General features: G+C 38.2%; 6 protein-coding genes across 8 annotated transcripts; 3 read left to right on the forward strand and 3 right to left on the reverse strand.

The window, feature by feature from the left end:
* Positions 1-307: 307 nt before the first annotated feature.
* Positions 308-4441, reverse strand: LOC114732065 (cell division cycle protein 48 homolog). The gene is made up of 9 exons (XM_028919356.1): positions 4321-4441; positions 3987-4151; positions 3514-3742; positions 2293-3059; positions 1991-2212; positions 1787-1858; positions 1418-1699; positions 868-1227; positions 308-775 (listed from the first exon to the last, which is right to left on the reverse strand). The coding sequence occupies exons 3-9, from the start codon at positions 3671-3673 to the stop codon at positions 479-481; spliced, it is 2160 nt and encodes a 719-aa protein (XP_028775189.1). The 5' UTR covers positions 3674-3742; positions 3987-4151; positions 4321-4441; the 3' UTR covers positions 308-478.
* A 1771-nt stretch (positions 4442-6212) lies between these two features.
* Positions 6213-11764, reverse strand: LOC114732066 (phosphoglycerate kinase). Of its 2 annotated transcripts, none has more exons than XM_028919359.1 (13): positions 11385-11764; positions 11239-11285; positions 10283-10415; positions 9730-10073; positions 9337-9622; positions 8601-8668; positions 8136-8384; positions 7702-7777; positions 7361-7437; positions 7211-7260; positions 6897-6981; positions 6659-6757; positions 6213-6524 (listed from the first exon to the last, which is right to left on the reverse strand). In XM_028919359.1, the coding sequence occupies exons 1-13, from the start codon at positions 11551-11553 to the stop codon at positions 6267-6269; spliced, it is 1941 nt and encodes a 646-aa protein (XP_028775192.1). In that variant the 5' UTR covers positions 11554-11764; the 3' UTR covers positions 6213-6266. The 2 variants fall into 2 exon arrangements, with proteins under 2 accessions (XP_028775192.1, XP_028775190.1); XM_028919357.1 differs by having other exon boundaries at positions 10283-10544.
* Positions 11765-12527: 763 nt separating this feature from the next.
* Positions 12528-14416, forward strand: LOC114732072 (membrane magnesium transporter). Its single transcript, XM_028919368.1, has 4 exons — positions 12528-12787; positions 12929-12981; positions 13079-13179; positions 14072-14416. Exons 1-4 carry the CDS (start codon positions 12715-12717, stop codon positions 14163-14165), a joined length of 321 nt encoding a protein of 106 aa, XP_028775201.1. The 5' UTR covers positions 12528-12714; the 3' UTR covers positions 14166-14416.
* Positions 14417-15437: 1021 nt separating this feature from the next.
* Positions 15438-17312, forward strand: LOC114732071 (thylakoid lumenal 15.0 kDa protein 2, chloroplastic-like). Of its 2 annotated transcripts, XM_028919365.1 has the most exons (6): positions 15438-15743; positions 15895-15998; positions 16188-16278; positions 16436-16504; positions 16632-16741; positions 16845-17312. In XM_028919365.1, the coding sequence occupies exons 1-6, from the start codon at positions 15518-15520 to the stop codon at positions 16935-16937; spliced, it is 693 nt and encodes a 230-aa protein (XP_028775198.1). In that variant the 5' UTR covers positions 15438-15517; the 3' UTR covers positions 16938-17312. The 2 variants fall into 2 exon arrangements, with proteins under 2 accessions (XP_028775198.1, XP_028775199.1); XM_028919366.1 differs by lacking the exon at positions 16436-16504.
* Positions 17313-18264: 952 nt separating this feature from the next.
* On the reverse strand, positions 18265-18881 carry LOC114732063 (auxin-responsive protein SAUR40-like). The gene is made up of 2 exons (XM_028919354.1): positions 18863-18881; positions 18265-18608 (listed from the first exon to the last, which is right to left on the reverse strand). Exons 1-2 carry the CDS (start codon positions 18879-18881, stop codon positions 18265-18267), a joined length of 363 nt encoding a protein of 120 aa, XP_028775187.1.
* LOC114732073 (uncharacterized) lies at positions 18598-20267 on the forward strand. Its single transcript, XM_028919369.1, has 2 exons — positions 18598-18643; positions 18719-20267. The coding sequence occupies exon 2, from the start codon at positions 19786-19788 to the stop codon at positions 20125-20127; it is 342 nt and encodes a 113-aa protein (XP_028775202.1). The 5' UTR covers positions 18598-18643; positions 18719-19785; the 3' UTR covers positions 20128-20267.
* The last annotated feature ends 5284 nt before the right edge of the window (positions 20268-25551 follow it).

Raw genomic sequence — 25551 nt, forward strand, 5'->3', positions numbered from 1 at the left:
GAACAAATAACTATTCACAAAAATAAAAAATAAAATTAAGATTAAAAAATCTTAAATTCTTTAAAATAGTTTTAGCCAAAATTTAAAAATTTGTATTGTATTAGTGAATTTAGTTGATGAATTTAAATGTATATTTAGAACGTATAATCAGAACAAAATATAAAGTTAATATATTTTGTTTTAGAATAAAAAAAAACGAATCGCATGATTATAACTAGTTGGTGCTGGATCATGGATGGGACAAGTATGGGAGAGCTCGTAAACCGGTAAAGAGAGTATGGTCGAGGAGCTTGCAACCCAGAAGTGTGGAGAGAAACTGATGAGTTTTAATAATATAAAATTATGTAGGATATCATTCTTTCAAACAATGAAGTGATAAACAATCAAATGGAAGCCCTAAGAGACTTGATTCCCAAAATGAAAAATACATAAATGTATAAGTATAAATAAATGCGTAAATACAAACGCCGTGTTTGACCTAACTGTAAAGATCATCATCATCAACCGCGCCAGCAGCTGCAAAAGGGTCGGCCGAGGCGGTAGCAGCACCGGCAGAGCCGCTGTCAGGGAACCTGAACTCCGTTCCGAATCCTCTGGACTGCTGTAATGTTTGGGCAAATGCCTGGTACTTGCGAATGTCAGCATCACTTACACTCCTCCGAGCATACTTCATGGATTCCTCGAAATGAGCGGCCTTAATTTCCGCCACCTCATCTTCCACATCCTCCTCCATCGCCTCTGGATTCTCACTTCTCCTCCGTTCTCTTTCAATGTCCTGCCAACAGAAATTCAAGAAAAAGAATTAGCCCAAGTCCCATCCGGCAGAATTGGCAAATAGTGCGCCGAGAAAGTTCCTCGGGAAAGTACCTTTTCAATGTTCTCTCGTATGGCATACTTGCATGCACGCTGGCAAATCTCAGTAATATCAGCACCACTAAAGCCCTGAGTATACTTGGCAAGAGCTCTAAGATCAACATCCTTTGCAACGGGGGATTTTCGCAGGCAAGATTTAAATATCTGATAGCGGGATTCCTCATCTGGGAGGGGGATATAGATCAACTGGTCTAGACGACCAGGGCGCAGAAGTGCAGGGTCTATGATGTCCGGTCGGTTGGTGGCCCCAATGATGAACACAGTTTTCTTAGCTGACATCCCATCCATTTCTGTAAGGAGTTGATTCAAAACCCTGTCAGCAGCACCCCCAGCATCTCCTACACTGCTACCTCTCTGCAAGGCAAGGCAAGTAAAAGATGTTAGGACAAAAATAAACCAAGATAGGATCATGGTAGTTGTCATGTCACGAGGTGCCCAAATTTTTCTCAGTAATGGTATTTAGGACTAAAACAAGATTTCCAAGACCAATACACTTTGTCAAATGCCTGGGGGGTCATAACTTAGTAACAGATTTGTTACAAACCTGAGTTGCAATTGAGTCAAGTTCATCAAAGAACAGGACACATGGAGCAGAACCACGGGCCTTGTCAAATATTTCCCGCACATTAGCCTCACTTTCTCCAAACCACATTGTAAGTAGCTCAGGACCTTTAACACTGATGAAGTTTGCCTGGCATTCATTGGCAATAGCTTTAGCCAAAAGCGTCTTTCCACATCCAGGAGGCCCATAGAAAAGAACCCCCTTTGATGGGGACATTCCAAACTTCTCGAATTTTTCAGGGTGTTCCACGGGATATTGAACAGTCTGCAAAGGAGAACAGCGTTAAACATAAGTGTTAAATGGAAAAAGTGGAAGTGAAGTAATATAATTCAATGCAAAATCTTCAGCTACCTCTTGGAGTTCTCTCTTAACGTTCTCAAGGCCACCAATATCATCCCAGCTGACATTGGGCACTTCAACAACCTATTGATAAGAAGAGTCCAAGTTAGACATATATAACTTCAAAAGCAAGCACAAAATAAGGCAGTCAAGGGATGGAGAATGAAGGCAAAGGAAAGGAGCCATCTTTGTGGGGGAAAAGACCAAAAAACATACTGTTTCACGGAGAGCAGAAGGGTTGCTTGATCCGAGAGCAGTCTGAAAATGTTCATTTGTCACAGCCATTGAGTTCAGTATCTCAGCATCAATTGTTTCATCTTCCAGGTCAATCACATCCATTTTCTCTCTGATGCATTGAAGGGCAGCTTCAGTACACAGAGCAGCAAGATCAGCACCAACATAGCCATGCGTATTCTTCGAAATTTTTTCCAAATCAACCTGCAGATGGCATGTCAGAGAAGCTCATTTAAGAAGATTCTAAAATGAAACCAAAACTTATGGGACAAAGAATGTCTTACATCTTCAGCAAGCTTCATATTCTTTGTGTGGATACGTAGCACCTCAAGACGGCCAACTTCATCTGGAACACCGATATCTATCTCCCGGTCAAACCTTCCAAACCTCCTAAGAGCAGGGTCAATGCTGTTCGGACGATTTGTGGCTCCAATAACAATTACATGTGCACGTGCTTTTAGCCCATCCATGAGTGTCAACAGCTGGGATACAATCCTTCTCTCAACTTCTCCATGAGTCTTCTCCCTCTTGGGAGCTATAGAATCTATCTCATCTATGAAGATGATAGATGGTGCATTCTTTTCAGCTTCCTCAAATGCCTTCCTCAGGTTGCTTTCACTCTCACCAGCCAATTTTGACATGATCTCAGGTCCATTAATGCAGAAAAAGAAGGCACCAGTTTCATTTGCAACAGCTCGGGCAATTAAAGTCTTGCCTGACCCAGGTGGCCCATACAACAAAATCCCTTTCGGTGGCTTAACACCAATGGACTTGAATAATTGTGGATGCCTCAGTGGCAATTCCACCAATTCCCTTATCTGGGCCATCTGCTTTCTTACGCCACCAACATCATCATAACCAACATCATCTAACCTATCCTCATCTTCCCTCTTCACAGGCTCTCCTTCGCAAAAGATCTCAGTGTCTGGTGCAACAACACAATACTCCGGAGGGTCAGTTTCAATAATCTTGAATTCTACACTTCTCATCCCCCCTCTGACAAGGAATAAGTCGCCCTTCCTCACTGGGCGATATGCCTCCAGAAAATAAGCTGCAAGAGTGAGGAACTGGACTAAGTATTCATAATATAACGGACCTGAACAGGCATATATGGATGCATTCCAAAAATCAAAGACTATAAGATAACAGAAGTCCAACACCATCCCATTTTGGGTGATATATGCTAGGCAACAAATATGGAAATGCCCGAGACAATGCTGTTTCCTCCTATTATGCAAAACCGTTCAAAGAAAGAATGTCGAATGTCAGAGGGAAAAAGCTATTTTTCTAATAATTTACAGTCGACCTATTTTGCAGCTTAAGTCATAAGGTTGAAGGCATGTGACATGTCATGGCCGAAAAACTGTTGTTATAAATACAATGAACTACAACTATTTTACTCAGCCGGGAGGGGCTGCAGATGAAAGAGGGAATAATTTAAGAAATATGAAACTAAAGGAATCAAATCCAGTAATGTCTAGCAAAAAGATGCAATGGTAACCTACGTTTTAAGTATGCGTCAAAGAGACTTCCGGTCACCCCTTCAATAGTGTCATCAATAGGAAGAATGTGGACTCGCTTGCCATATTTGACATCAGCACACTGATGGACAGAAACAACATCACCGAGCCTAACCCTAAGGTTGTTTCTCACAACCTTGTTCATTCTTATCTTCGCTTCATCACATGTGTCATCAGCAAGGGTTATGCAGATTGTATCTCTCCTTTTCTTTCCCTAAACATCATGATAGGAGATAAAGAAACGGATTAGCGCAAAGAAAAGAGAAAGGGGAAAAAAATTGACTTTCAACCTAGGAAGACCAGGTGAAAACAAGAACTTTAGCCTTTATTCACAACCCAGACACCTAATTCCCTAATGCGAATAGCACCCAGCAAGCTTTCGAAAAACTAGTAAGCCCGCTCAGTTGATTGCAGCCAGAATATGAACTCAAAGTAAACAAAAACGGCACATGCATTACCTTAATCAAATCGTGTCACCACGAAACATCTGTAGTTTTTCCATGGTGTCCGGGTGGAGGGCGACGACAGAATTGTCATCGTTAATGGCCTCATCAACAACCAACCGATTTGGCGCCTTCTTGCGCTCCAAAATCGCCGTGCTAAAGTCCTTCTTCGCTCCCTTACTGATATATTTGCCACCAAAAGAGGGAAAAAAAATTAGATTCTATTGAACAAAAATGAACAGGAAAATAAAATTCTATAAGAACAGAGAAACAAAAAGCAAGTGGAAGAAGGATCGGAGGGCCAAATGAAAAGGAGATCCGAAGAAACAAAGCGGAATGGAGGGCTCACGTATCAGATGATTCAGCCTTGTTAGACATGTTGGAATAAGAAAGACAGACGCGTAGACTTGTAGGAGAAGGTTTTGTTCTGGAGCGCAAGCAAGAAGGAAGTAAAGGACGGTGTGAGGGATCTGGAGGGGGTAGCTGGGAGATGGCTGATATTTATAGAGGAAGGACTCTTTACTTCCTGCCAACTTATGGAATAGAATTTTAGCGACGCAAGGATTTGACTTGTTTTTTTTTCCCCTACAAAATTTGAGATACTTTCCGATCCCCAGAGATATATTCATAAGAATACATGATAGAATATCTTCTTTTTTTTTTTTTAGCTTCGTTAAGATTATTAAGTTTTCCTATTTATAAAATTGAACAAAATATTTAAAGCATAAAGTTAAAATAAATAAGCATCTGCTGAATTCTATTGGAATCACATATCCCCTTTATATTTTATTTTAAATGTACCTTAATTCTCTTGAAAATAAAAAAACTTACGGAAAATTATCTCCAATGAGTAAATTATTTTCGAGCCAAAAAAGCATATGATTTTTTGATAAACTGTACATATATCTTGATTTATTTTAAATATAGATAAAAAATTTTAAAATTATGTCGTTCTTGATTTAATTAAAAGATTGTTTCTGGCAAAAAATTAAAATAATATCCATCTAAATCTAAATAGCTTATTAAAGAGTAGACATCATTTGATTTAATCAGAAAAAGCAAACTGGAGATCACAGCTAAAAGCTTGGCAAATTTTTTATCGCGTTATTAATATTTTAAATTTTAAATTTTAATTGTATTTGAGTTGGTCAGCACGCAGCGTTGATCACATTGCCCGACTAAATTCGACTTCTTGGATTAACGGCAGGGAAATTAAAAAAAAAATGCAGTGATTTCACATTTGTCAACTAAAACGTGCGGTAATTTTAGTCCAAATTTATCCTCTGTAGATTTAAAATGATTATCATTTGACATTTTATTATTTTTCAAATATTTATACTTTATAATTTTATATTAATTATTTTTTTACTATTTGTCGATAAAACCTTCTATCTATCCTGATTTAGTTAAGAGATTATCCATCAAGATATATAGTCTATTAAAAGCTAAATATTAAAGACGAAGACCTGTCCAATCGTTATCAGTATTCATAATTTTGAATTTCAATTATTTTTGAGCTAGTGATCACAAGTTGTTAAACTAGATTAGACTTTTATTAAATGCAGGAAAAGAAAAGGTTTAAAAAAAAAATCCGTAGTACAATGATTTCGTGTTATCAGCATACAACGTACAGTATTTTAATCTAATCCAAATTTTATCCTCCATTGATTTCAAATATTTATCACTCTATAATTTTAAGGAAGTATTCGTTAATTTTTATTATTTCACCGTTCATTAATACCTCAAATATCACAAATAGAGTATTTAAGAAAATATTTATGTTAACTAACTAGATTTTAGTAAAGTATAATTAAATTTTATCATAATTTAATCCATTCAATAACTTATCATGTATTATAAATGTATCCTTTATGTGTTTTACGAATATGCATGTCATGTGACTTCGCAAGCCCAAAAAACAATATGATTTCTCGATAAATTTTTTTTATATCTATCTTGATTCAATTAAAAGATTGTCCATCGAGTTAGCTTATTAAAAACTAGATATTAAAGAGTAAAAAAATCCATTTTTGGTCGCTTTATAAGTACTTATTTTTAATCAAGATTTTATATTATATTCAGTTGATTTAAGTAACATATTTGTCATATGAGTTTTTATTATTTTCAAATAGTTATCACTTAATAATTTCAAGAAATTATTAATTTTTTATTATTTAACGTTTCATTAATATCTCAATTATCATAAATAGTGTATTTAAGGGAATATTTATGTTAACAGTGTTTTAGTGAAATAGTATCAAATTAGCAAAATTTCTGGTATAATATAACATCATTTCATTGGCAGTTGTAACCCATAGCTTCCCTTGTATCATTTGATTTAGAAAACATCAACCGGTACATTGGGTCCCCACGATCTAAAACGTGCCGTTCCCAATCCGACCTAACCCCGAATGGATTTTCCGTGAGCCAACTACTTCGGCCATTGCATTGGTGGTCTTGTTCATGCACCAAATTAAGCTTACCTTTGCCATATCTTAAAAACTGTTCTTTCATTCTCATAGCAACCTCTTCCACGTCGGATTGCAGAAAGACCTATTCAATACCAGTAATCTGAATAAGCCCCAATCAAATATTAAGATACCCAAAATTATTCAAGGAAAAAAATAAATTGAAGCAAGCCCCAGCCCAAGGAAATACAGGTAGAGCTATATTCAGAGCACAGTTACCTTCCCGCCACACGAAAGGAGATCTGTTACGGCTTCAATTAAAGACCTCTGCAGCATCCTCCATCTATGCTCAGGCTTATTGAAGTCAGGGTTTGGACACTGAAGGTTAAAAAATGCCGCAATTGATATTAGAGATAGCTGATATGGTGAAAAGAATTGATGATGCAATAGTCACAACAAAATGGTTCATAACTTTTGCAATGGTAGAATTTACATTACAATAGAATTTATGCCTGACCTGTATTGAAACAAGAATCAACTCTCCTGGGTAGCTAGAAAGGATTGAACGAAATGTCGATGTCGCATTAGTTGCAATAAAGTGCCTAACATGGAGATACCAAGGGGAAAAAACTAACACGGTTAAACAAAATAAAAGATATCCAATATCAAGAACTCTGAAACCAGCAGTACAGAAACTAGCTGAATGGGTAGCCATCAGCAGACTATGGCGCCATCTCTTTATAAACAAGAAGACAAGTTCAATTTTTTAGACTGCAGCCAAAAACCAAACAGATACTACATCTGTTTATATAGAGAAAACAACAGTCTTACCCATTCCCGATGCCAAGCTGATGAACAGATTCCAAACAACGCCTCACAAGCTGAAGAAGTTGCATTAGTTAACCTAAGGAAGAATAGTGTGTAGAAGAGAAAAAAATGATAAAGATAGGGAACAGCAGCAGAAAAAGCGCGCAAAAAAACCTTTTCATTAATCTCCAAACCAAGGAAGTTCAAATCTTTCCTCCTTCGAGCCATTTCCAGAAGAAAGAGCCCATTACCTGTCATAGAGTTCATATATTAAAAAGATCCAACAACAGTTTTAATTATTCCACTCTATTAAACATTCTGTCTTTCTTCTCTTACAAAATCTGGGAACACTTCTACAATTTCGTAGTTAAAAAACTACAGGACCCAGAAGTAACAATAAAGTTCAAATAAACTGCTTGTTCATTTGACAATGCTTTAGAACTTAAAGGTCACTTTCCTCTCGGCAACTACTTCATAAACACATGGCAAGTATTTACATAGAAAGCAAACAATACCACTTCCTATATCAACAAATAGAGGTTGAGCTGGGTCAGCATACAAGTCGTTCCAGTTGATCTCAAACGGGTATGCCTGCAAAATGTAACCCCTCTAAGTGGTAATCATATCACTGATGCAGGATGCTTCAGCAATGAGCTGCTTATGGGTAATCAGACGCCCCAGATTGGTTAGATGTGAAGTTACAGGAGCTAACTTAACCAGGTAAGGTAATTCTTTTACTGTTCATTTGAGAATTTACATGAACAAGCTTTATGGCATTGGGCATGGGTCAACTCATACCCCAAACATATCCACAGGCCGTGCGTAAGCTGCAGGTAAGATAGTTCATTCAAATAAGACATTCCATAAAAAGTACTATTCTGATTCTCTTCTGTCCTAATTGTCAAGTCTCAGAATGTTATGATAAACCAGAGTTGTAGTAGAAACATACTCTGTCTAAGGCCATGACACCAGGGAGCTTTCTTCCTTTGAGAAATTCCCATACAACGGAGGCATTTTCAACCAGATTTATGACAGACAAGGAACTCAGCTCCTGTGTCACGACTTGGCATGCCATATTTCCTACAACAGTTATTTCACAGTTGCTACTAATTTGATCAAGCATTTTTGCCAAATTTGCAGCTCCAATTGTGTATTTACTTGAGCCAACAAATCTCATTGGACCCATCCATATGACTTTCTGCAATAGAGTGACTTTAGTTTGATTGAACAACAATAATAGTTTAAAATAAATGTCCACTAAAAATATGGAAACATATCTATCACAGTATAGCTACAGCAAATAAAATTGCAGCATGAAATGCTCATCTCATTGGATTATTTGTCTTAAAGATGTTAAAAATAATCAAACCAAGAGTAGCGTATGCCCATGGGTGAAAGTACATAGCTGAGGTACCTTAGATGTTCCAAGTAAGGAGCCAATTTCATCCAATGATGCAGGCCCAAGGTCTACAGGTACCCAACCTAGAAAGGAATCAAATTTGGATTAATTTTATTTTGTGATTCAAAGAAAAATGACTGCTTTAATATTCAAACAGCAGAGCCTCATTGTCACTTTCAAAATAGAGATGCAGACAAATGAATTGAAGCTGCTCACCTATCACGTTATAGTTTCTCTACGATTCAACAACTGATGAAAGACTATTATAAATACTTGAAGAGACTACAAAAAGTATAAAGAACTTTATATGCTCAAAGATTTGAACACTTAGTACTTACTAATTTCAATTAGTTTTCGGGAAAAAACACTGAAAAATATTATAATAGATGTCAGAAAGATGCTACTGCTGTTATCATAGTTTAATCCTCAGAATGCATTGCAAATCATTAAGGAGCCTTGTCATCGATTTAGGTTTAGGAAGATAACAAACAACTTTTTTAATTATGATATAATTCTTTGCAGTCGGAATTTGGCAAACTATTGAATTGATAATCATGCTTGTGCAATAATAATTGCACTAGCAAGCATCCCAAGTGGACAACCAATGCTTACTGGGACAGCACGGTTTTGGTAGTTTGGTTGCTATTGTCTCTCAAAAGTATCAGTAATTTCTAAACGGTGAAATTGTTGTAGAAAATATGCCCACACTCTATTTCAAAAAACAAAGCGTGAGAGGGCTTTGAAAGCTCACCATCCAAAATGCTGTGAGCAGGGAATACTTGCAGTTGCTTTGGATTGCTTTCATTTCTGCACGAAAAGTCTTTTGGACACAGAATCTGCATATTTCTTTCTCGAGCAAGTTGAACAATATGTAGAGCTTCATTACACGCCTTAAGCTCCACCAGATCAAGAGGAACTGAGACTCCCAATGCATGCATTATTTGAAATGAAATCATTCCAACAAACACCAACGCCTGGCATCTGGATGTTAAAAATCGCAAAGCAGCTGCTTTATTGTGGAAATCACTACCTCCTATCTGGATTTATGAGAAAGAAGAGACTAATATCATCAATATGAACTTTAAATCATTGTATGGTGTTGATAAGTCTAATGACTAATTCTGTCACAGCAGAAGAGACATACAATTGCAACATAGGGTTTCTTGGTGGCATCTGTAACCTTCTTCAGTTGATATAAGCTTTCCTCAAAGTGAAAACCAGCCATACAGGCATAGCAGAAGCGAGTCACGCCAACTGTTGATGCTAGAACTTTATGAGAGTGAGAGAAGGAATCATTAACAAAGATATCAACTCCTGATGACAGTTCTTTAGCAAACTCCAAACAATTGGAAACTTCCTCTTTAAATTTAGAAAGATTCTCAGCAAGAAGGATATCTGGTTTCTCGGTGCCTTCAATCTTCGATAGCTTATTACACGATATCTTTTGCAGTGGAACAATTTGTATCTGAAGAACTTCTGACAAGAAATCTGAAGTATAGAAATCATCATCAATTATCTACTATGGAAGTTCCTTCTTTATAAAAGAAACCATTTCTTATTTCCAACACCCATGTTAATAATTTACTGATTTTCTTCCATCTTACTTTTCATTAGATAAAGGAGGATTGTTTAATTATTTATTAAATAGCCTAACTCCATTCTGGCAACTAAAATAAGGGTAGAATGTAATTATGTACCAGCAACGGACTCTGTACGAGAAAGTTCTGAATCAGTATCCCAATCACTGACCAGAATTACTTTTGCCCCAGCTTCATGTAAATACTTAATTGTTTGCAACGCATTAGAAACTGATGGAGTCGGTTGTTCGTGCTGCTTGATGAAAATGTTAGAGTCAAATCTGACCATGACAACTTTTGCAGAGAGTTCTTCCTTGGGAAATTCTCTAAGAGCTTGTACATGAGGAAAGGCATTCAACTCCCCACCGTTATGAGTGTAAATCTGACAGCAAAAACATAAAATGCTTATGTCAAAAGAAAAGGAAAATCTAGAGCCAAAAAGTAAAACATTCATTCATGAAACAAAGTCACGAAGAAAGAAGTCAACATTCTTCAGCATCACAAATATTCAAAATAACTACAAACTATGCAATCAGGGACGTAAGATATTAGTCTGAATGATGCTTTACTTTCACAATCTAATAGGAAAAAGAGCATATATTTCGACTTTTGTGCCAATGACCATTAATTTCAATTGCATTCTCTTCTGGATACATTAGGATAATGATAGATCACGTTAAGGAGTGCATAAATGCCCAAATCTCATCTAAACTTAAAAGAAATGGCTATAGTTGCCACAATGCCACTCATAAGTTCTTAATTCCCATTATTTTGCTTCTGATAGTTTCAACTTTAAACAATCAAATAACTATAGATGTTAAGTAAATAGGCTAAAAGCATAATAAATCCTCAATCATTTTGTTCCTTTATAAATTAAAAAAAAAATGATCATGTAATCATTCTAGCTCGAGGATAACTTGGAACTTCAGGCAGAATGTCTTTCGAGATTAAGAGAAGTCTGGATAGTTCAGATTAGCAGGTAGGATTAGAAAGACAAGATAGGAATTTATAGCCCAACCTTTCGAAACGTCAGAACACAATGCTGGAGCACAAAAGGGAGGAAGAGAGTACATTACCCTGTGGTTAATAGAACTCTTGGCATGACCTGCTAACTCCCCGCTAACTGTCACAAATAAACATCACATAATACCCAAAAAAAAAAAAAGAGATGACAACAGAGAGGTCATTCAAAAGGAAAGAGGGGGAAAAAAAAAAAACTCACTTTTTATAGAATAACCTTGTAAAGCCAGTAGAGCGCCATTGCGCATGCGAAACTTGGCAAGTTTTCCAGTGTAAGAACATCTCTTATGTTGGAGCCACTCGGGGCCGTCATGGATGCTTAATTTGTCCAAAGAGACTGTTCCATGGAGTATATTCAGAATATAGCCCATAAAGCTCCGAATATCGTCTTGCAAGCTTCACGAGCTTTAAGGATACCCCCCTAACGAAATGAAAGTATGGTAGAGACGCTGAGGGTTGCCAACAATATTATTAACAGCCAAAATGAATATCGGGTAGCGGGCAGTCACGTGTCTACTTTCCTTCTTCTCTGCGTTTTCCGAATATCAGGAAAAATGTAGCAGGAGATTCAACTCGCCTCTTCACCGGGAGTTCTGCACTTGATGCCTCCTTCCACCGCACTGGTGCCAAAGACACCGCGGAAGACCACGCGCGGTGAGGAAACGACTGTCGCTTAAATAAAGCAAGGTGAGATTTTTAATTGTCAATATATTACAAGAATAATGATCATTCTTCCTTGTCTGTATAGTACAAGATTTCACCAAAAATAAATTATTTTCATTGCTTTTATGACCTTCTTTTAATCAAACTTTTATGGCATTATTTACCCACAAGCACAAAATAGCAGGCATACAGATTATTACATGTTCATATCTAATTTTATAGATTATAGATATCACCAAATAAAAGTAATAACAGCCCAGCATAAATAAGGTAGCAAGTAACGACTGTATGTTGTGGCCTAATAACAGTTATTTATTCATTGAGCGCGCAAAAGAGGAACACAAATTTATTGAATAAATTTCGTTTAAAAAAATATTTTGAATCTAGATCCACTATTCATCAAGGTCAAACAAAAAGTCTAGATCCCCCATTTATCCGAATTTTTAATGAGAAAATGACAAAAAAATTGAAAATTTATAAATATCAAATAAAAAATGGTAACAAAAATTATTATTATTTACAAATTCAGTGTTATCAACGTCAAATAAAATGTTATTACTAAACCTGTTTTAAGATTTAATAATTTTCAGTTTTTTTTTATATCATTCTTCCATTTTTAATTGGTTTTTTTAGATATTTAATTTTGAATAAGAAATGACAAACGCATGACCGAATCGGGAGTAAAATTGAAATTGGCAGTTACACGGTGCTAGTGCTGCGAATTGGCGCTTGCTTAGGGCTTCAGTTGCAAATCGGCGAAGACAGTCCCTGCTTCTTCGACGGTCTGCGACCCGCGATTCACCAATCTCTAAATTGGCGAACTCTCTGTAATCTTCACCGTGTGAAGCACCGAAGGATCTTCTGAAATTATGGGCTTAGGTTTCGCTATCGGCGTCTTCGGGTTGCTTATTCTATTTCACGCTGCTTATGCCACAATCCAATGTATGCTTTAGGACACGTGGTTTTATCTAGTTAGGCAATTAGTCATTCTTATATATGCGCTTTGCTTTTTGTAAATTTCAATGGGTTGGTAAAAATATTGGGATTTGCGCATGCATATGTGATTTGGGTTTGATTTTACAGATAGGGGTTTGTTGAAGATTACGGAGGAAGAGTTTTCCGGACCCCCAATGAATGTGAGTGTTTTCCCATGATATTGCTTTAAGAACATGGTTTTGATGGATGTCCGCGGGTTCTCATTGTCCATGCATCTGGAATTTTGAATGCATGCAGGTGGTTGTTGAGTTGTTGCTGGGACTAGTGCTCTGTATGTGGGCTGCACTGGCTGTGCCGGGGAAGTTTCTGTCTATCCATCCAGACTCCGAAGAGAACAGGTAACTCCTTGATTCTCTATCTGGATGATAGATCTACTTAAATTTATCATTTTAGTTAAATTAATTACCTCATCTTACTGATAAAACGTTAGCAAGAGGTCATTGTAAACGTGGCCTGACATTGGGAATGATTCCGTGTTGATTTCTGAGGCTTGAGCTATAAACTTGACGTAAATTGCTCTTGTTCCGTACTGTTCGTGCTCTTTTATGATCGGTCTTCCTTGATTAACTTATGTTGCTAGTCATTCTGTATTAGGCTTTACTTGGCTGAGAAGGATCAAACCATTAAAGGAGTGGGAATAGAAACACATCAAAGTTAGTAGGAATGACAATAGAGGTCAATTAAACTGAAAAATCTAACTTCAAATAGTGATATATTTAAGTTTTGTTATAGATTGTGAAGCTGAGTTGCTCTTATTCTACACTACTCTTATAACCATTGTCTTGCTCTGTTAGTCCCTTGTTACTGTCGCTTTAATTCATCAATGGTTGATGCAAGTGACCGATGATGTGATGCTATATATGAGGGAGTGCATAATTACTTCAACACCTCTATCTGTTGTCAAAGGAATGTTCTGTTTGGAAAACTTGTTGCTTTCCTTAGTTGTGCTCTACTGACGATATCTTTTTCTTTATGACTGCTGGGATCATAATCATTAGAGCATCTGTCTTCTTGGATGCATGTTTGTTCCTTCTCCTCTTCATTTCTATACGATTGTCCGTTGCCAAAGGAATGTTCTGTTTGGATCAAACTTGTTTTCTGTTGTGTTGTACTCATACTTACGTGACAGAACTTCATGGTATAATATTTTTTTGAATCTGCTGGCATCATTTTTGGCCATGAAATTACTTGGATCATAATCATTAGCGCAAGAGTGTTTATCGGATGCAGGATTGTTTCTTTACCTGCCAACCTGGATTTCATGATCTTCAACCATAGAGGGAAGGTATTTCCTATGGACATGGATGTGAAGCTGAGGCATTGAAGAATTTTGGACCAAGCAAGAACCTTCATCTTGTCATATGAAGAAGAAAAACCTCGTTTACACTTTCAAAACATTTGGTTGTGCGTTGGGAAATCTTCCTATGTCACTCGCTATTTATCACTGACTTGAGAGATTTTGCAGTTTTCATTGTAGCTTCAAGCTAAAATTTCTGCACTGCGCACTCATCGTTGTTATTGTGACACAATTATTTGAACTGTTCATGAAAATTTAGCCTGCATTTTAACCATACACGATTTAATGAAGTGGACTAAGTTTATTATGTGATTGTCTGAAAAGAAATCAACTGGCCCACCTATCTGGAGGCAACACTGCGTGTCCTTTGTGTGGTTCAAACAAAGGTTTCATTACTTCCTCTCCGCGGCGTCTGCCTGCGTTATATACTCTGACTTTTTTCGATGGTTTACTTGGCATTCAATGGCTTTTAAACGGCATGCTTCCATTGACTTCCTACTGGTCTATGGAGTTCTGGAAACCAAAATGAGAACAGTTAGCGGAAGCAAGCTTGTCAACGTTCTGAAAAGTTGCTTGGAATATTTCCAAACAATTAAATCAAAAGAGTAAATATTTCTTAATTTCTTCAGGTCCCTCGCGATGGGGTTAATGATTTCTTGTGATGGGGGTTTCAAGTATCACTTTGGATGAGGCGACGAAACTGTGCCTCCCTCCATCGTGCCTCTCACATAAAGACTGGTCAAACGTTGTGAAGATGCCTAATAACGGCCCGAGGGTGTGGTGGGAACCTTTTGTCCTTTCTTAGCCTTGTAGTTACCAACCAGTCTGTAATTTTATTTTAATGAAAAAGGATAAAAAGTAAAGACAATGGGGTTTTTTTTTGCCACCAAAGCGATTGTTTGAAATTACGATTGAGATTCCCAATAACCCTCTTTGATGCATTTCAAAGCAATTTTTCTTACATACCTGTCTTTGGTAAATTGTGATTAAAAAATTGTTTTCAAAAAATTTTACCGCCATTTCAAATAAACCTGAAATTGATTCGGTGAAATGATGTAACAAAACTTACTTTCAATCAATGTTTGATATGATCCAATGATAATCAATTTTTCGGTCGGTAAAAATGATCATTTTTATCTTTATACTTAAATTTAACTTAACAAATTGGCTCTTCATGTTCACGAAGAGATAAATTCATCCTGAGCTGAATTCGCCACTTCAATAACAAAAATAACGAGTAATAAATTAACCGAATTACGACACTGCGAAGTTTTGTGGCGGGGAAAAGAACGACTTGGACGAACTACGAAGCCGAGCCCTGCCAATGCGCGATGATTATCCTCGGATCACTGCAAGCGTGGCTCTAGTGGCGAAGGAAAATGATCGCGAATCTTCATTTACCTTCCTCTCTATCTCTCACTATCCCCTCGCCAACGAAGTCGCGTACTGTTCGGACGTTATCCAAGACGGTGTCGTCTCGTCTCTCTCTCCGACCTTCTGTATTACCAATATCAGCCGGCCCCAGGGGATGCATTGCCGAAATTCATTCGAAATCTTTAAATTTTGTGCTGTCAGGAGCCCTCGCACTCGGATTATTTCTCGGAGGTAAACTTTTTGTTTCTTTACTCCACATTCAGTTATGTGATTTCGTGCAGTTATCTGTCTCGCATTTTTTAACTCGGTCTGTCAATTGATTTCCCTCCTTTGATACTGAATAAATTGTAAAACTCAAATATAAAAAATGTAAATTTGGTAGGAATTGGACTGGCTGAGGCAAAAGTTGGCGTGAACAAGCCAGAGTTGCTCCCTAAGGAGTTTAGTACTGTCATTGATGTTGCCGGCTTCCTCTCTGATGGCCAGGTATGGCATGCCCCCATTAGAAGCTCGGTACTCTTACACATATTTTAAGCTCAGGATTTGGAGTCTGTTTCGTCTATTGTGTCCATATCTGGTTTTCCCCCCTTGCTTTTGAGAAAATCAAAATGAACCTATAAGGAATGATGCTTCCATGAAATAGATAAGCAGTAGTGTTATTCGTTTTTTTCATAGGAAAAGAGACTGGCTCAAGAGATAGCTTCTCTTGAAAAGGATACAGGATTCAAGTTGAGAGTTTTGGCTCAAAACTACCCTGAAACACCAGGTACTGTGAGGTCATCACAAATTTTGCCTTATAGAACTTGGTGCATTAGAATTCACCCCCCCCCCCAAAACCCCAAAAAAAAAAAAAAAGATTCTGCGATTACTTAATTGCAGAACCAAGCTTGATAGTGAAACCGCCCATTTATTTTAATGCACAGGCTTGGCAATTAAAGACTTTTGGCAGGTGGATGACAGAACTATTGTCTTTGTGGCTGATCCCACATTTGGTAAAAGATCAAACACACTTGTTTTATTGTCATGGTTGCTCGTTCTTTCTGGTTATTCTTTTCCTCTTCTTTTGGGTATATCTACCTTCACAAGTACTACTATTATAATGAGACCCTTGTTTGCCAGGGAATATATTGAATTTCAATGTTGGCGCTACAGTAGATTTGGACATCCCTCGTAGTTTTTGGAGCCGCTTAGCTGGCACGTATGGCAACATCTTCTATTGGAAAGAGAAGGTGAATTCTTTTTCTCAATAAAACTATGTTATCATTACGTAATTAAAGAGTGTTGTTGAGCTCCCCAGTTCTTGGCGCTTTTTTTATTCGAACATTGAAACAGGGAGAGGATGCATCCATTGAAGCAGCTGTGGCGGCAATTTCTAGTTGCTTGAGAGAGCCAGTGGGGCCAAATAATTGCTCAGAGGTGAAATAATTCTACCATGGACTAACGAGGAAGCATTCTCTGCCAATTTGATGCGTCAAGACAAGACTTTTTGGCCAGCATGTTGCCCTTCCTAGGTTGGGCAGCTATGACTTATAAGTTAAAACTACGAGAGGAAATTTGCATTATGTTTTATTCACATTGAGCATAATGAAATTATGTATCTACTGGTTAATACGTATGGAGTCATGGAAAGTCTTTTTGTTGCACAAATATGAGAGATATCCTGACGGACTGAGAATCAAATGGCCTGTTATGCAGTCTATGTGCCTAGTTAAGTTTTATTGGTGGAACAGAGCTGTAGACGGAAAGTCATATTGAATTTTATCTTCTAGAAAAGCGTTCACTGGTGAGTATTTGGACGAAGGCCTTGGACTTTGGAGTTCTTTTTTTCCCCCTTGACAAACAGGCCTCGGAGTTCAGAGGAAGCTAGATTGTTGAATTTGAGATTTTGAGCCCTTAGGCGAGCATATGTTTGATATAGTGCGTTGAGGTGCAATTTTATCTTGATCTAATTTCTCTCCTGTCCATTATCAAAAATCACGGAGGGAAGGTTCCTGGGACCAAAGGTGCTAGTATTGGCAAAACATACTGTACGAATTGCTTTGTTTTAACTTGAAATCTTAAATATTAGCTGCACAACACGCACAATGCACGTTAGGAAGAAAGCTAGTGAGGGATGTGTGTGTAGGCAGTAGATCTGTGGCAATGGCGGACCCCGGCCAGCCTGGGCACCATCTGACTAGGAAAGGACCAGTTTTGCACACGCTTTAATTGCAACACATGAACAGTGAGCCTATACTTGCCATTCCGGCTAGATATTAATTGGTAATCAGCTGGATAGCAGGTGATCATAACTCGTCTAACATGTTTATCGCAACATTGCAGCAGGCATGCCTGCATTATCTGCGGAAATGAACCAGTTTCTGCTTATTGGTGCAGCTTTTGTGCGCAGGTTAACTAGTTAGCTAGCCCCGAAACGTTATCCACCTTATTTTAGGTCAACCATTGTTATGCCATCAGCATCAGATTTTCCCCCTCCCCCCCCCCCCCACGTATGAAATATAATATCCACACGCTCATAATATGTGCCCAGTCATGTTAATGCTTGAGGAGCCGGTCCATGTCTTTGTTAAAAACTCTGTTGAGTTGGGAGATTGAAAACAAGTTGCTCCAAAATCTCAAACGGGCTCTTAGAAATTGTGTATACAATAATTCCTTTACGTGTTTAATTAATCACAAGGAGGTGAGGAGATGATAAACTGTTCAAAGAATGAGTGAGCCAGCTACAAATAATGTTCATGATACTGGAGAAGACTTAAACTGAGAAATTACTAATGAGTGAAACTTTTTTAAGATACTCAGCCTTCCGATTGTCTAGAATCTCCTGTAGTTCTCCAGGAAGGCAGGGAACTGTGAGAGCTCCCTTCTGGCTGAAACCATACTCTTCGCCAGCTCGATCCAGCAGTCCCATGAATACAGGATCGGTCAAGTATTCCAATTCAACAACGAATCTTCTTGTCTCTTCACCCATGATTGCAAGAACAGCAAAATGTCCTTCCTTAACATCATCTGGCACTATAGTCGCAGCTTCGAGCTGATCTTCACTCGAGTGGCTGAGTGTTGATCTTCTGGGTGTAAGAGTGAGAGACCCTTCTGTATCTTGCCAACGAAAGATCCAAGCATCTCCAAAACAAGTATTTTAATCTCTTCTTACTGATATGATATTAATTTAAACTTGAGATTCTCAGAACTTGCGATGTCTATTGCAGGCTATGGCTATTTATACAGGTAAAGTGGAGGAAGCCATGAAATTTCCTGAAACCAAGCCAGTCTGTGGAGTGGAGCCATGTGTAGGGCGTATGGGTATGCATAGCATTCAATGACGCTTGACGAGTCAGTCTCTCTCTTAAAACGCTGAGCAGATCTGACCATCGACTTTTAGAGGGAGAGCCTATAATTTGTTGTCCTTGTCTCGCTGTTCAGTTGATTCAATCCATTCGGTTTTCGGAAAAAATTGACGGTTGATACGGCAAGATTTTTTTTCCCCTCAAGACCCGGTCGCCCTTTGCTAATATTATTTATTGATCTTACAGCACTTTCTGACAATAAGCATATTTTAGATGTTGTCGGATGGAAGTTTCTGAAACGCGAAAGAAGTTAAAGAACTTCACAATAGATTGCAATGTGTGTTTAAGGGCTGATGATTTCTTGTCTGTTGGGGGCTATTCCATTTAAGGTGAAGATTCCTTTTTAGGGGTAAACGATGACGGCGGAGCCCAAATTACTAACACGTGAACGTTTGGCACCGTTGTTGGTAAGAAGTTTGTGTAGGAACCAAGAATTCAGCTTAGGTGTTCGAAGGGAGCATACCTTTCCCGTGATATTCGCGGAGAATTCAAATATAATAATAAAGCGAGATGATCTACATCATAATGTCAACCTTAGATCAATTATGGTTGAGTGCTAGAATAACCAATTGATGTGATCAACTGGACTCATCATACATTGTACTAGCAGGATACATGCACGTACCTTAGCCGCCTAGAACCATATTGTGCCCCGGCTGCTGTTTTGTCACTCTAAAAGAGGTCCCTTTTTTTCTTGGGTTTTGGGAGAGGTGGGTCATGAGTTACTATCATCATTAACTGAACAGTCCAGAATTCGAAGTTCAACTTCGACCATCAATCAAAAAAGGTAGTGCATTATACACAGCACATTCGATACTCGGGAGGAAAATGAAGGCCCAAGTTACATTGGGCTTTAGCCCATATGAAACTAGAAGAAGAGGGTCTCGGGACGTCGGGTCTGGCTTGACGCTAGTCTGAATGAGACGGAAATGGGGGAGAAGAGATTCTTGTTAAGACTGTTCATATCGGTGAAGCACATAACGGCAAACGTCATGGACGAGAGCAACGGTAGAATAGTGGCGACGGCATCGACGGTGGAGCACGCGATCAAGGACGCTTTTGACCCCAGGGCGTCGGCTTCGGCGATCGGAGAGGTGCTGGCGATGCGGCTGAAGGCGGAAGGGCTAGGAAGTGGGGCCCGCATCGACGCTGCGAAGGAGATCGAGAATAAGGAGCTCCACACCTGTCCCAAGGCACGGGCCATCGTTAACGCCATGAGGAGCCGGGGGCTCCACATTGTTCTTCCCCATCACGATGGCTCCTCGCCTTAGATCTTATTTTGGGCTTTATCTTTGGGCCTGCCACTGTGATTTGGGCTTTTCTGATCATTTCAACCCAGGTACAGACTTGACAGGTTTTGTCTAATCTTGTTATGGATCTAAACAAAGCCCATTACTTGCTAGTCTGCTCTAACAATGATTTCCTTTCCCTTTATGCTTTATTGTGATTCATCTCAAAGTCAAATTTGATATTTTTATGTTATAATTACACACTTTTGACCATAAGATTGTTTAAACCCGAAGCCTGCGTTTCTGAACTGCCCCAGGTTTTATTCATCCCGTCTTACTCTTTCCCCGCAGCTAATTAAGGTCGTTGTGCTCAGGCTAATGAGCGTTGAAACCGTGAGAAAGTAATGGGAATGGATACTACTAACCATATTTCTCACTATCCATGGAAGAAAGTAAATTACTTTGAAGTGATGGAGCTACGTAACTCAACGTTTGAAAGTTAAATGACCGTCTTGCGCTGCCGCCTCCCACAGATTCAACCAGACGTCACGGGGAGTTTGGTGAAATATACCCGTATGTATGTTAGTCAAAATACTGAACATTAGGGGTCCCCTGTTTCCTAGCCTTATCCAACATGCCCTATGTTTAGTCTTCAAATATGTAAGCCGTCGTTGGCGATTTTCTTGTTCAAAAACGAGAATTCGACAGTCAAACGAGCAGCCTACCATTAATGGAATGGAGGTTGAATATTTGGAGCCCCGAGTTAAACTAAAACGTTGAATATGAGTGGATCGCACGTGGGTCTTGAAGCTAGCCGCGTGCTGCTATGATCTTTCTCAACATTCCCACCTTTTGACCTTTATCCGCAAGGTTTCCCATTTTCACAGCACAAAAACTAGCTGGCGCTCATTGATTTGTCTCGCGACTAACTAGGCACGAACAAAACCAAACCACTCACAACACAACCGCTTCCTTCCCCGTACCGTCGCACAAAAATTAAATCCCACATTACTCTTATGTATGAGTAACTATTAATATTGAACTACCTGCTTCAACAGGAAGAAGAAATACAGGGCGGTTGGATCTGGTTTAAAATAAAACCGGCCGCTGAATTATTTTGTCAAACGTGGTTTGAAAAAAGAAGGGGCAGCCACATTAATAAATGCAGGGGCCTATTTTTCTTTTTTGGGTGCCACGGGGAGGAGACGTGAGAGCGCAGGGGGAAGACTAGAGCGCACTCCTGGCGTGCAAATTCAAACTCCAACACGGAGCCATGTGTTGGTGACGTGGAACGGGACCCACTAGTCCCCAATTGTCTGCTGCCTAACCGCGTTCTCGCGAGTCGCGAGTCCCCTAACCTCAACTCACCTCACTCTCTTCTCAGCACCCTACTCCACATTTATAAAATATTAATATTGCATTACCAAAACAACATTTTTTTTTTGGCCAACCAAAACAACAAATATTTCAGACACCTGTGCATTGAATTCAATATTTATATTCAGCTATAAAATTTTCAGTACTCATATTATTCTTTTAAAATTTTATACGTGCATTATTTAAATATCAAACTGAATAAACATTGGGCTGTTCAATTTCTTAAAATATCTATTAAAAAACTAAACAGTAAAAATATATTTTATTGATGGTTGCTCAGTTGATTCTCATTTCACACTGGTACTTTAAAGGGCACAAAGTCCAGAACATTCCAGAGCGAGCACGCAACCTTATTTTCAAACGAGCCATATAATATTACTACATCATACATGCACGGATGGATGGAAGGACGCAGCAGCATGATGATGGGATGCCCATAATAAATGGGCGATGCATTGCATACATGCATGACATGGAAGGAGCCGACATATACAAATGCCCTAAATCGGTTTGCAAAGTCAGGGCTGAGTCATAAAATGCGACCCCTTTCGCGACTCGCCTCCCTCCCCCAAGGGCCCCACACGAGAATTCCCCTTTTGTCTCTCTCTAAAAATGCCGTTTTCAGTATCTCCTTTTCAATATGTATCATTATCTCCACTTTATATTTATTATTGTCAGCTAACTTTCCAGATCAAAACTTAAAAAAAGAAGGAAAAAAAATTCTTTATATGTATAATATAACTCGTGCTTTCTGATCGCTGTAATTTAAATTCCAATGATGTGCATAATTTTAAAATGTGATTATACTTAGGTATCATCGATTTTATATGGAGCAATGATTTTGCATAAATTAATATTTTATGTTATGTATCTTAATTCTTATTAAAATCCAGATCACTGATCTGGCGACTAATGATCCAGATACAGTCGTGTGTATATATGAGTATATTTAAGACTGTAACACTTACATTCAATGAGCTAACAACCCTTTTTAATCTACTGTGGGGCATATTATTGTTAATTATATGATTTAAAAAATAAAGAATGAAAAGATACCTGAACCGGAAGGGCCTGTCATGGCCCAGCAAAAAGCCGGATGGGCCCAGTGTGCTGTGCTGATATGGTGGGGTTAGGCACAGGATAACCACGGATCTCGGTTCGAAACGTGGGAACGCAGTACTCCAAGGGGCCAGGGGGCCGTCCGTATGGATCCTTGCAAGCTCCCGAATCGGATTAGTTTGGGGACGTTGTCACGGCTGAAAGACACCTATTTCCCTGGGATACCGGATGGAGTAATCCAAAAAAAAAAAAAAGGGTCATCCACCGCATTTATTTAGCGTCTACTTATGAGTTATGATTCCATTTTCACTCTCGACGATGCACGGTTTTGATCGTCGTTTCAAGTATGGGAATTATTAGTTTAACTATGTAGCTTGATAGTTGTAGACATAATGCCATAATAATGTATTCGATCCTATTACAATTCAATGAATGTAATCATTTCGGTAATGAAGTTATAAAGTATAAATATATATAAATTCACCCCCCCAAAATGACATTGTCACTGTATGTACACGTAGTATTTCAAAAGTTAATTCCTTGATTTTTTTTCTTAATATTGTATAAAAATCAGAGCAGAAAATATACAAAGCAAATGTGTATGTCATGAATCATGATCAAAAGAAGCCCAGGCACGAGGCGATCATTCATTAAATTATAGAAAATTGAAGGTAATGATCTCACGTGTTAAAATGGAGTTTTTTCCCCTCCCATTTATTAATTACCAGTGAACCCACAACCCCGTCTCTCAATTTCAAATTTCGACCCACTAGCTTTTTTGGCGATTTTTTTTAATTATTTATTTAACTCTCGTGATGGTTTCGTTGAGCGAGCTATGACCACATGTGCATGATTTGATTTGGCCACATGGCTCAAGGCTTTTTTTTCCTTTTTCCTAGTGGGTCAAAGGCAGATGGGTGGATTTAATCCCTGCAGTTGAAATTCCATTTCTTGATTGGGCCTTAATTAATTAAGAGATAATAATTATTGAATGGGAATTTAATGATGTTGAGGAAGGAGTCATAACTTTTTCTTTGGGGAAAAAAAGTCTCTATCTTAACATCACTAACCCACGATGTGATGGATATTATTTCCCAACTGAAAAATTTAAAGAAGTGTTCAGATATCATTAAAAGTGATTTTTAAAAGTATTTTTTATAAATCGAGATAAATTTTTTACATATTTATTTCGTATACTGCAAAATTACTTTTAAAACTATAATTTAATTTCCATCCAAACCCTCCCTAAATCTAGGGATGAAATTGATAAACACTCTTTATCAGAATTCAGAACCAACTTCTTAGGTGAATAATTAATTCTGAATAAAAGAAAAACCGGGATGACCACGGACTTGATTGATTGGTTAATGAATTTTTTACAGAAGATAATTTTTTAAAGCAGAGGTTTTGTTTGTTTTGCCAACCTTTTACGCAGAGATTGCAGATACGCATATTCTGATTAAAAAATAGCAACCGCTGATAATCACTTTCGAGATTAACGTTCTAGATCATAGGATGGTGGCCCTGGCATCCATGTGGATGAAGCGATGACGAAAGAGCTGACGTGGAGCGCAACCGCTGAACAGTTAGACGTGACTCAGACACGACCCACGAGGGAGCTCGTCTGTTTGTGGTGGTTGATGATGGGGTTGGTGTGGCACCCCCGTGACCCCACGCTGTCATCTCAGCCTGAAAATGCGAGGCTTAGTGTATTGGCCATTGAAGGCAGCCTCGCTCGGGGGTGACATGTGACATGGAGCTTCCAGGAACTTTCATGCAATAATCTATGGTGGAATATTTTTCAGCAGGATTTTAAAAAAAAAGTAATTAAAAATATGGTGGAATATCTATCAATCCCCCACACCCTTTTAAAGGTGTCAAATTCGGCTATAATGACATTAATGGCTTTGATGACCCTTTTCTTTTTTAAATGCTGATTATTGTGGGATATTATCTAAAAGTCCCTGCCCAATTGCGTATGTTTCAGCTAAGCGTCACTAATTTGTTAAGTGCATTTCATTATCTGGGTAATTGTCATTTCATCTAACAACGCTTGTGATGCACGATACTTCGTGATAAGAAATTAAAAAAAAAAAAAATCAAAGATTTCATCGAAATATCTCCGGTGTGGTAGAAATTTCAGACAAGACCATACCATTAATTCTTTGTCTATCGTCAATGATTTCATCAGCTCTGAGCCAATTGGATCAGCTAGCTCGATATCTACCCAGGTGTTCAAGTGTTTAATATCTTTCGCGTGAATTGTGAATGGGCTTCTGGAAAAATGACAAGCCTTAGATCATATCAGTGGTATAATTACTAGCTAGTATCTTTATTTTCATTTTTAATTATTCAGTCTTTATGGACATGACTAGGATTTTTCTAGTTAACAAAAGACCAACATAATACGCCATTGACTTTTGCAAGCCGTTTTGACATTGCAGATCTAAGTGTCTCGTAAAATCCTCTTCAGCAACAGAGTTTCAAACCTGTAATTACTTCTATTATTGATATCTAACGAGTAGCAGAGAGCCATGCATCCTTGGATTATTGGATTATATTGGGAATTTGTGTGTCCTTAGTTATATTACGCACGCACACATTGATCAGTTCAATCCAATGCAAAATAACAGAGTGGTGTTCTACTGCTTGCCTTTCCAGCCAGAAAGACAAAAAAATATTTGATTATATTGTTACTTACACTCATGAAAAGTAAGAGCATGTGGATATACATATAGTGCCAGCTTTAATTTCCAAATAAATGGATTTCCAATCTTTTCTTCCCCTCTTTATTTCATTGTCCTTCCCCACTCTTTGTTCTGTCTATTTGCATGAGCTGTGATGAGTGTGATTATTTGGGCTGGAGATAAGGTTTTAAAGGGATACGCAATATGGATCGCAAAAAAAAAGGTACACGCAATAATGAAATGAGCAATGTTATGTTAATCACAATAATTTTTGTTTCCTCTTGACTGGTTTTAGATCGAAATTTGGCTCTATTACTGAATAAATCAAATCAGAAGATGATAA

This window comes from Neltuma alba, unplaced genomic scaffold (assembly GCF_004799145.2).
Source record: "Neltuma alba isolate B1F8T4 unplaced genomic scaffold, ASM479914v2 tig00012871_pilon, whole genome shotgun sequence".
Lineage (NCBI taxonomy): Eukaryota > Viridiplantae > Streptophyta > Magnoliopsida > Fabales > Fabaceae > Neltuma > Neltuma alba.

What these genes read in the sequence shown, in the direction of transcription:
- LOC114732065 (XM_028919356.1), bottom strand. Translation starts at nt 3,673, where the DNA reads ATGAACAAGGTTGTGAGAAACAACCTTAGGGTTAGGCTCGGTGATGTT. An exon ending in ATATGAAGCTTGCTGAAGAT is followed by an intron (nt 2,213 to 2,292) that starts GTAAGACATTCT and finishes TGCCATCTGCAG; the next exon opens with GTTGATTTGGAAAAAATTTC. An exon ending in TTGACTCAATTGCAACTCAG is followed by an intron (nt 1,228 to 1,417) that starts GTTTGTAACAAA and finishes CTTGCCTTGCAG; the next exon opens with AGAGGTAGCAGTGTAGGAGA.
- LOC114732066 (XM_028919357.1), bottom strand. Translation starts at nt 11,553, where the DNA reads ATGGGCTATATTCTGAATATACTCCATGGAACAGTCTCTTTGGACAAA. An exon ending in CCTTACTTGGAACATCTAAG is followed by an intron (nt 8,385 to 8,600) that starts GTACCTCAGCTA and finishes ACTCTATTGCAG; the next exon opens with AAAGTCATATGGATGGGTCC. An exon ending in TGATTCTTGTTTCAATACAG is followed by an intron (nt 6,758 to 6,896) that starts GTCAGGCATAAA and finishes TTTAACCTTCAG; the next exon opens with TGTCCAAACCCTGACTTCAA.
- LOC114732072 (XM_028919368.1), top strand. Translation starts at nt 12,715, where the DNA reads ATGGGCTTAGGTTTCGCTATCGGCGTCTTCGGGTTGCTTATTCTATTT. An exon ending in TTTCCGGACCCCCAATGAAT is followed by an intron (nt 12,982 to 13,078) that starts GTGAGTGTTTTC and finishes GAATGCATGCAG; the next exon opens with GTGGTTGTTGAGTTGTTGCT. An exon ending in CCAGACTCCGAAGAGAACAG is followed by an intron (nt 13,180 to 14,071) that starts GTAACTCCTTGA and finishes TATCGGATGCAG; the next exon opens with GATTGTTTCTTTACCTGCCA.
- LOC114732071 (XM_028919365.1), top strand. Translation starts at nt 15,518, where the DNA reads ATGATCGCGAATCTTCATTTACCTTCCTCTCTATCTCTCACTATCCCC. An exon ending in AAACTACCCTGAAACACCAG is followed by an intron (nt 16,279 to 16,435) that starts GTACTGTGAGGT and finishes TTTAATGCACAG; the next exon opens with GCTTGGCAATTAAAGACTTT. An exon ending in TCTTCTATTGGAAAGAGAAG is followed by an intron (nt 16,742 to 16,844) that starts GTGAATTCTTTT and finishes ACATTGAAACAG; the next exon opens with GGAGAGGATGCATCCATTGA.
- LOC114732073 (XM_028919369.1), top strand. Translation starts at nt 19,786, where the DNA reads ATGGGGGAGAAGAGATTCTTGTTAAGACTGTTCATATCGGTGAAGCAC.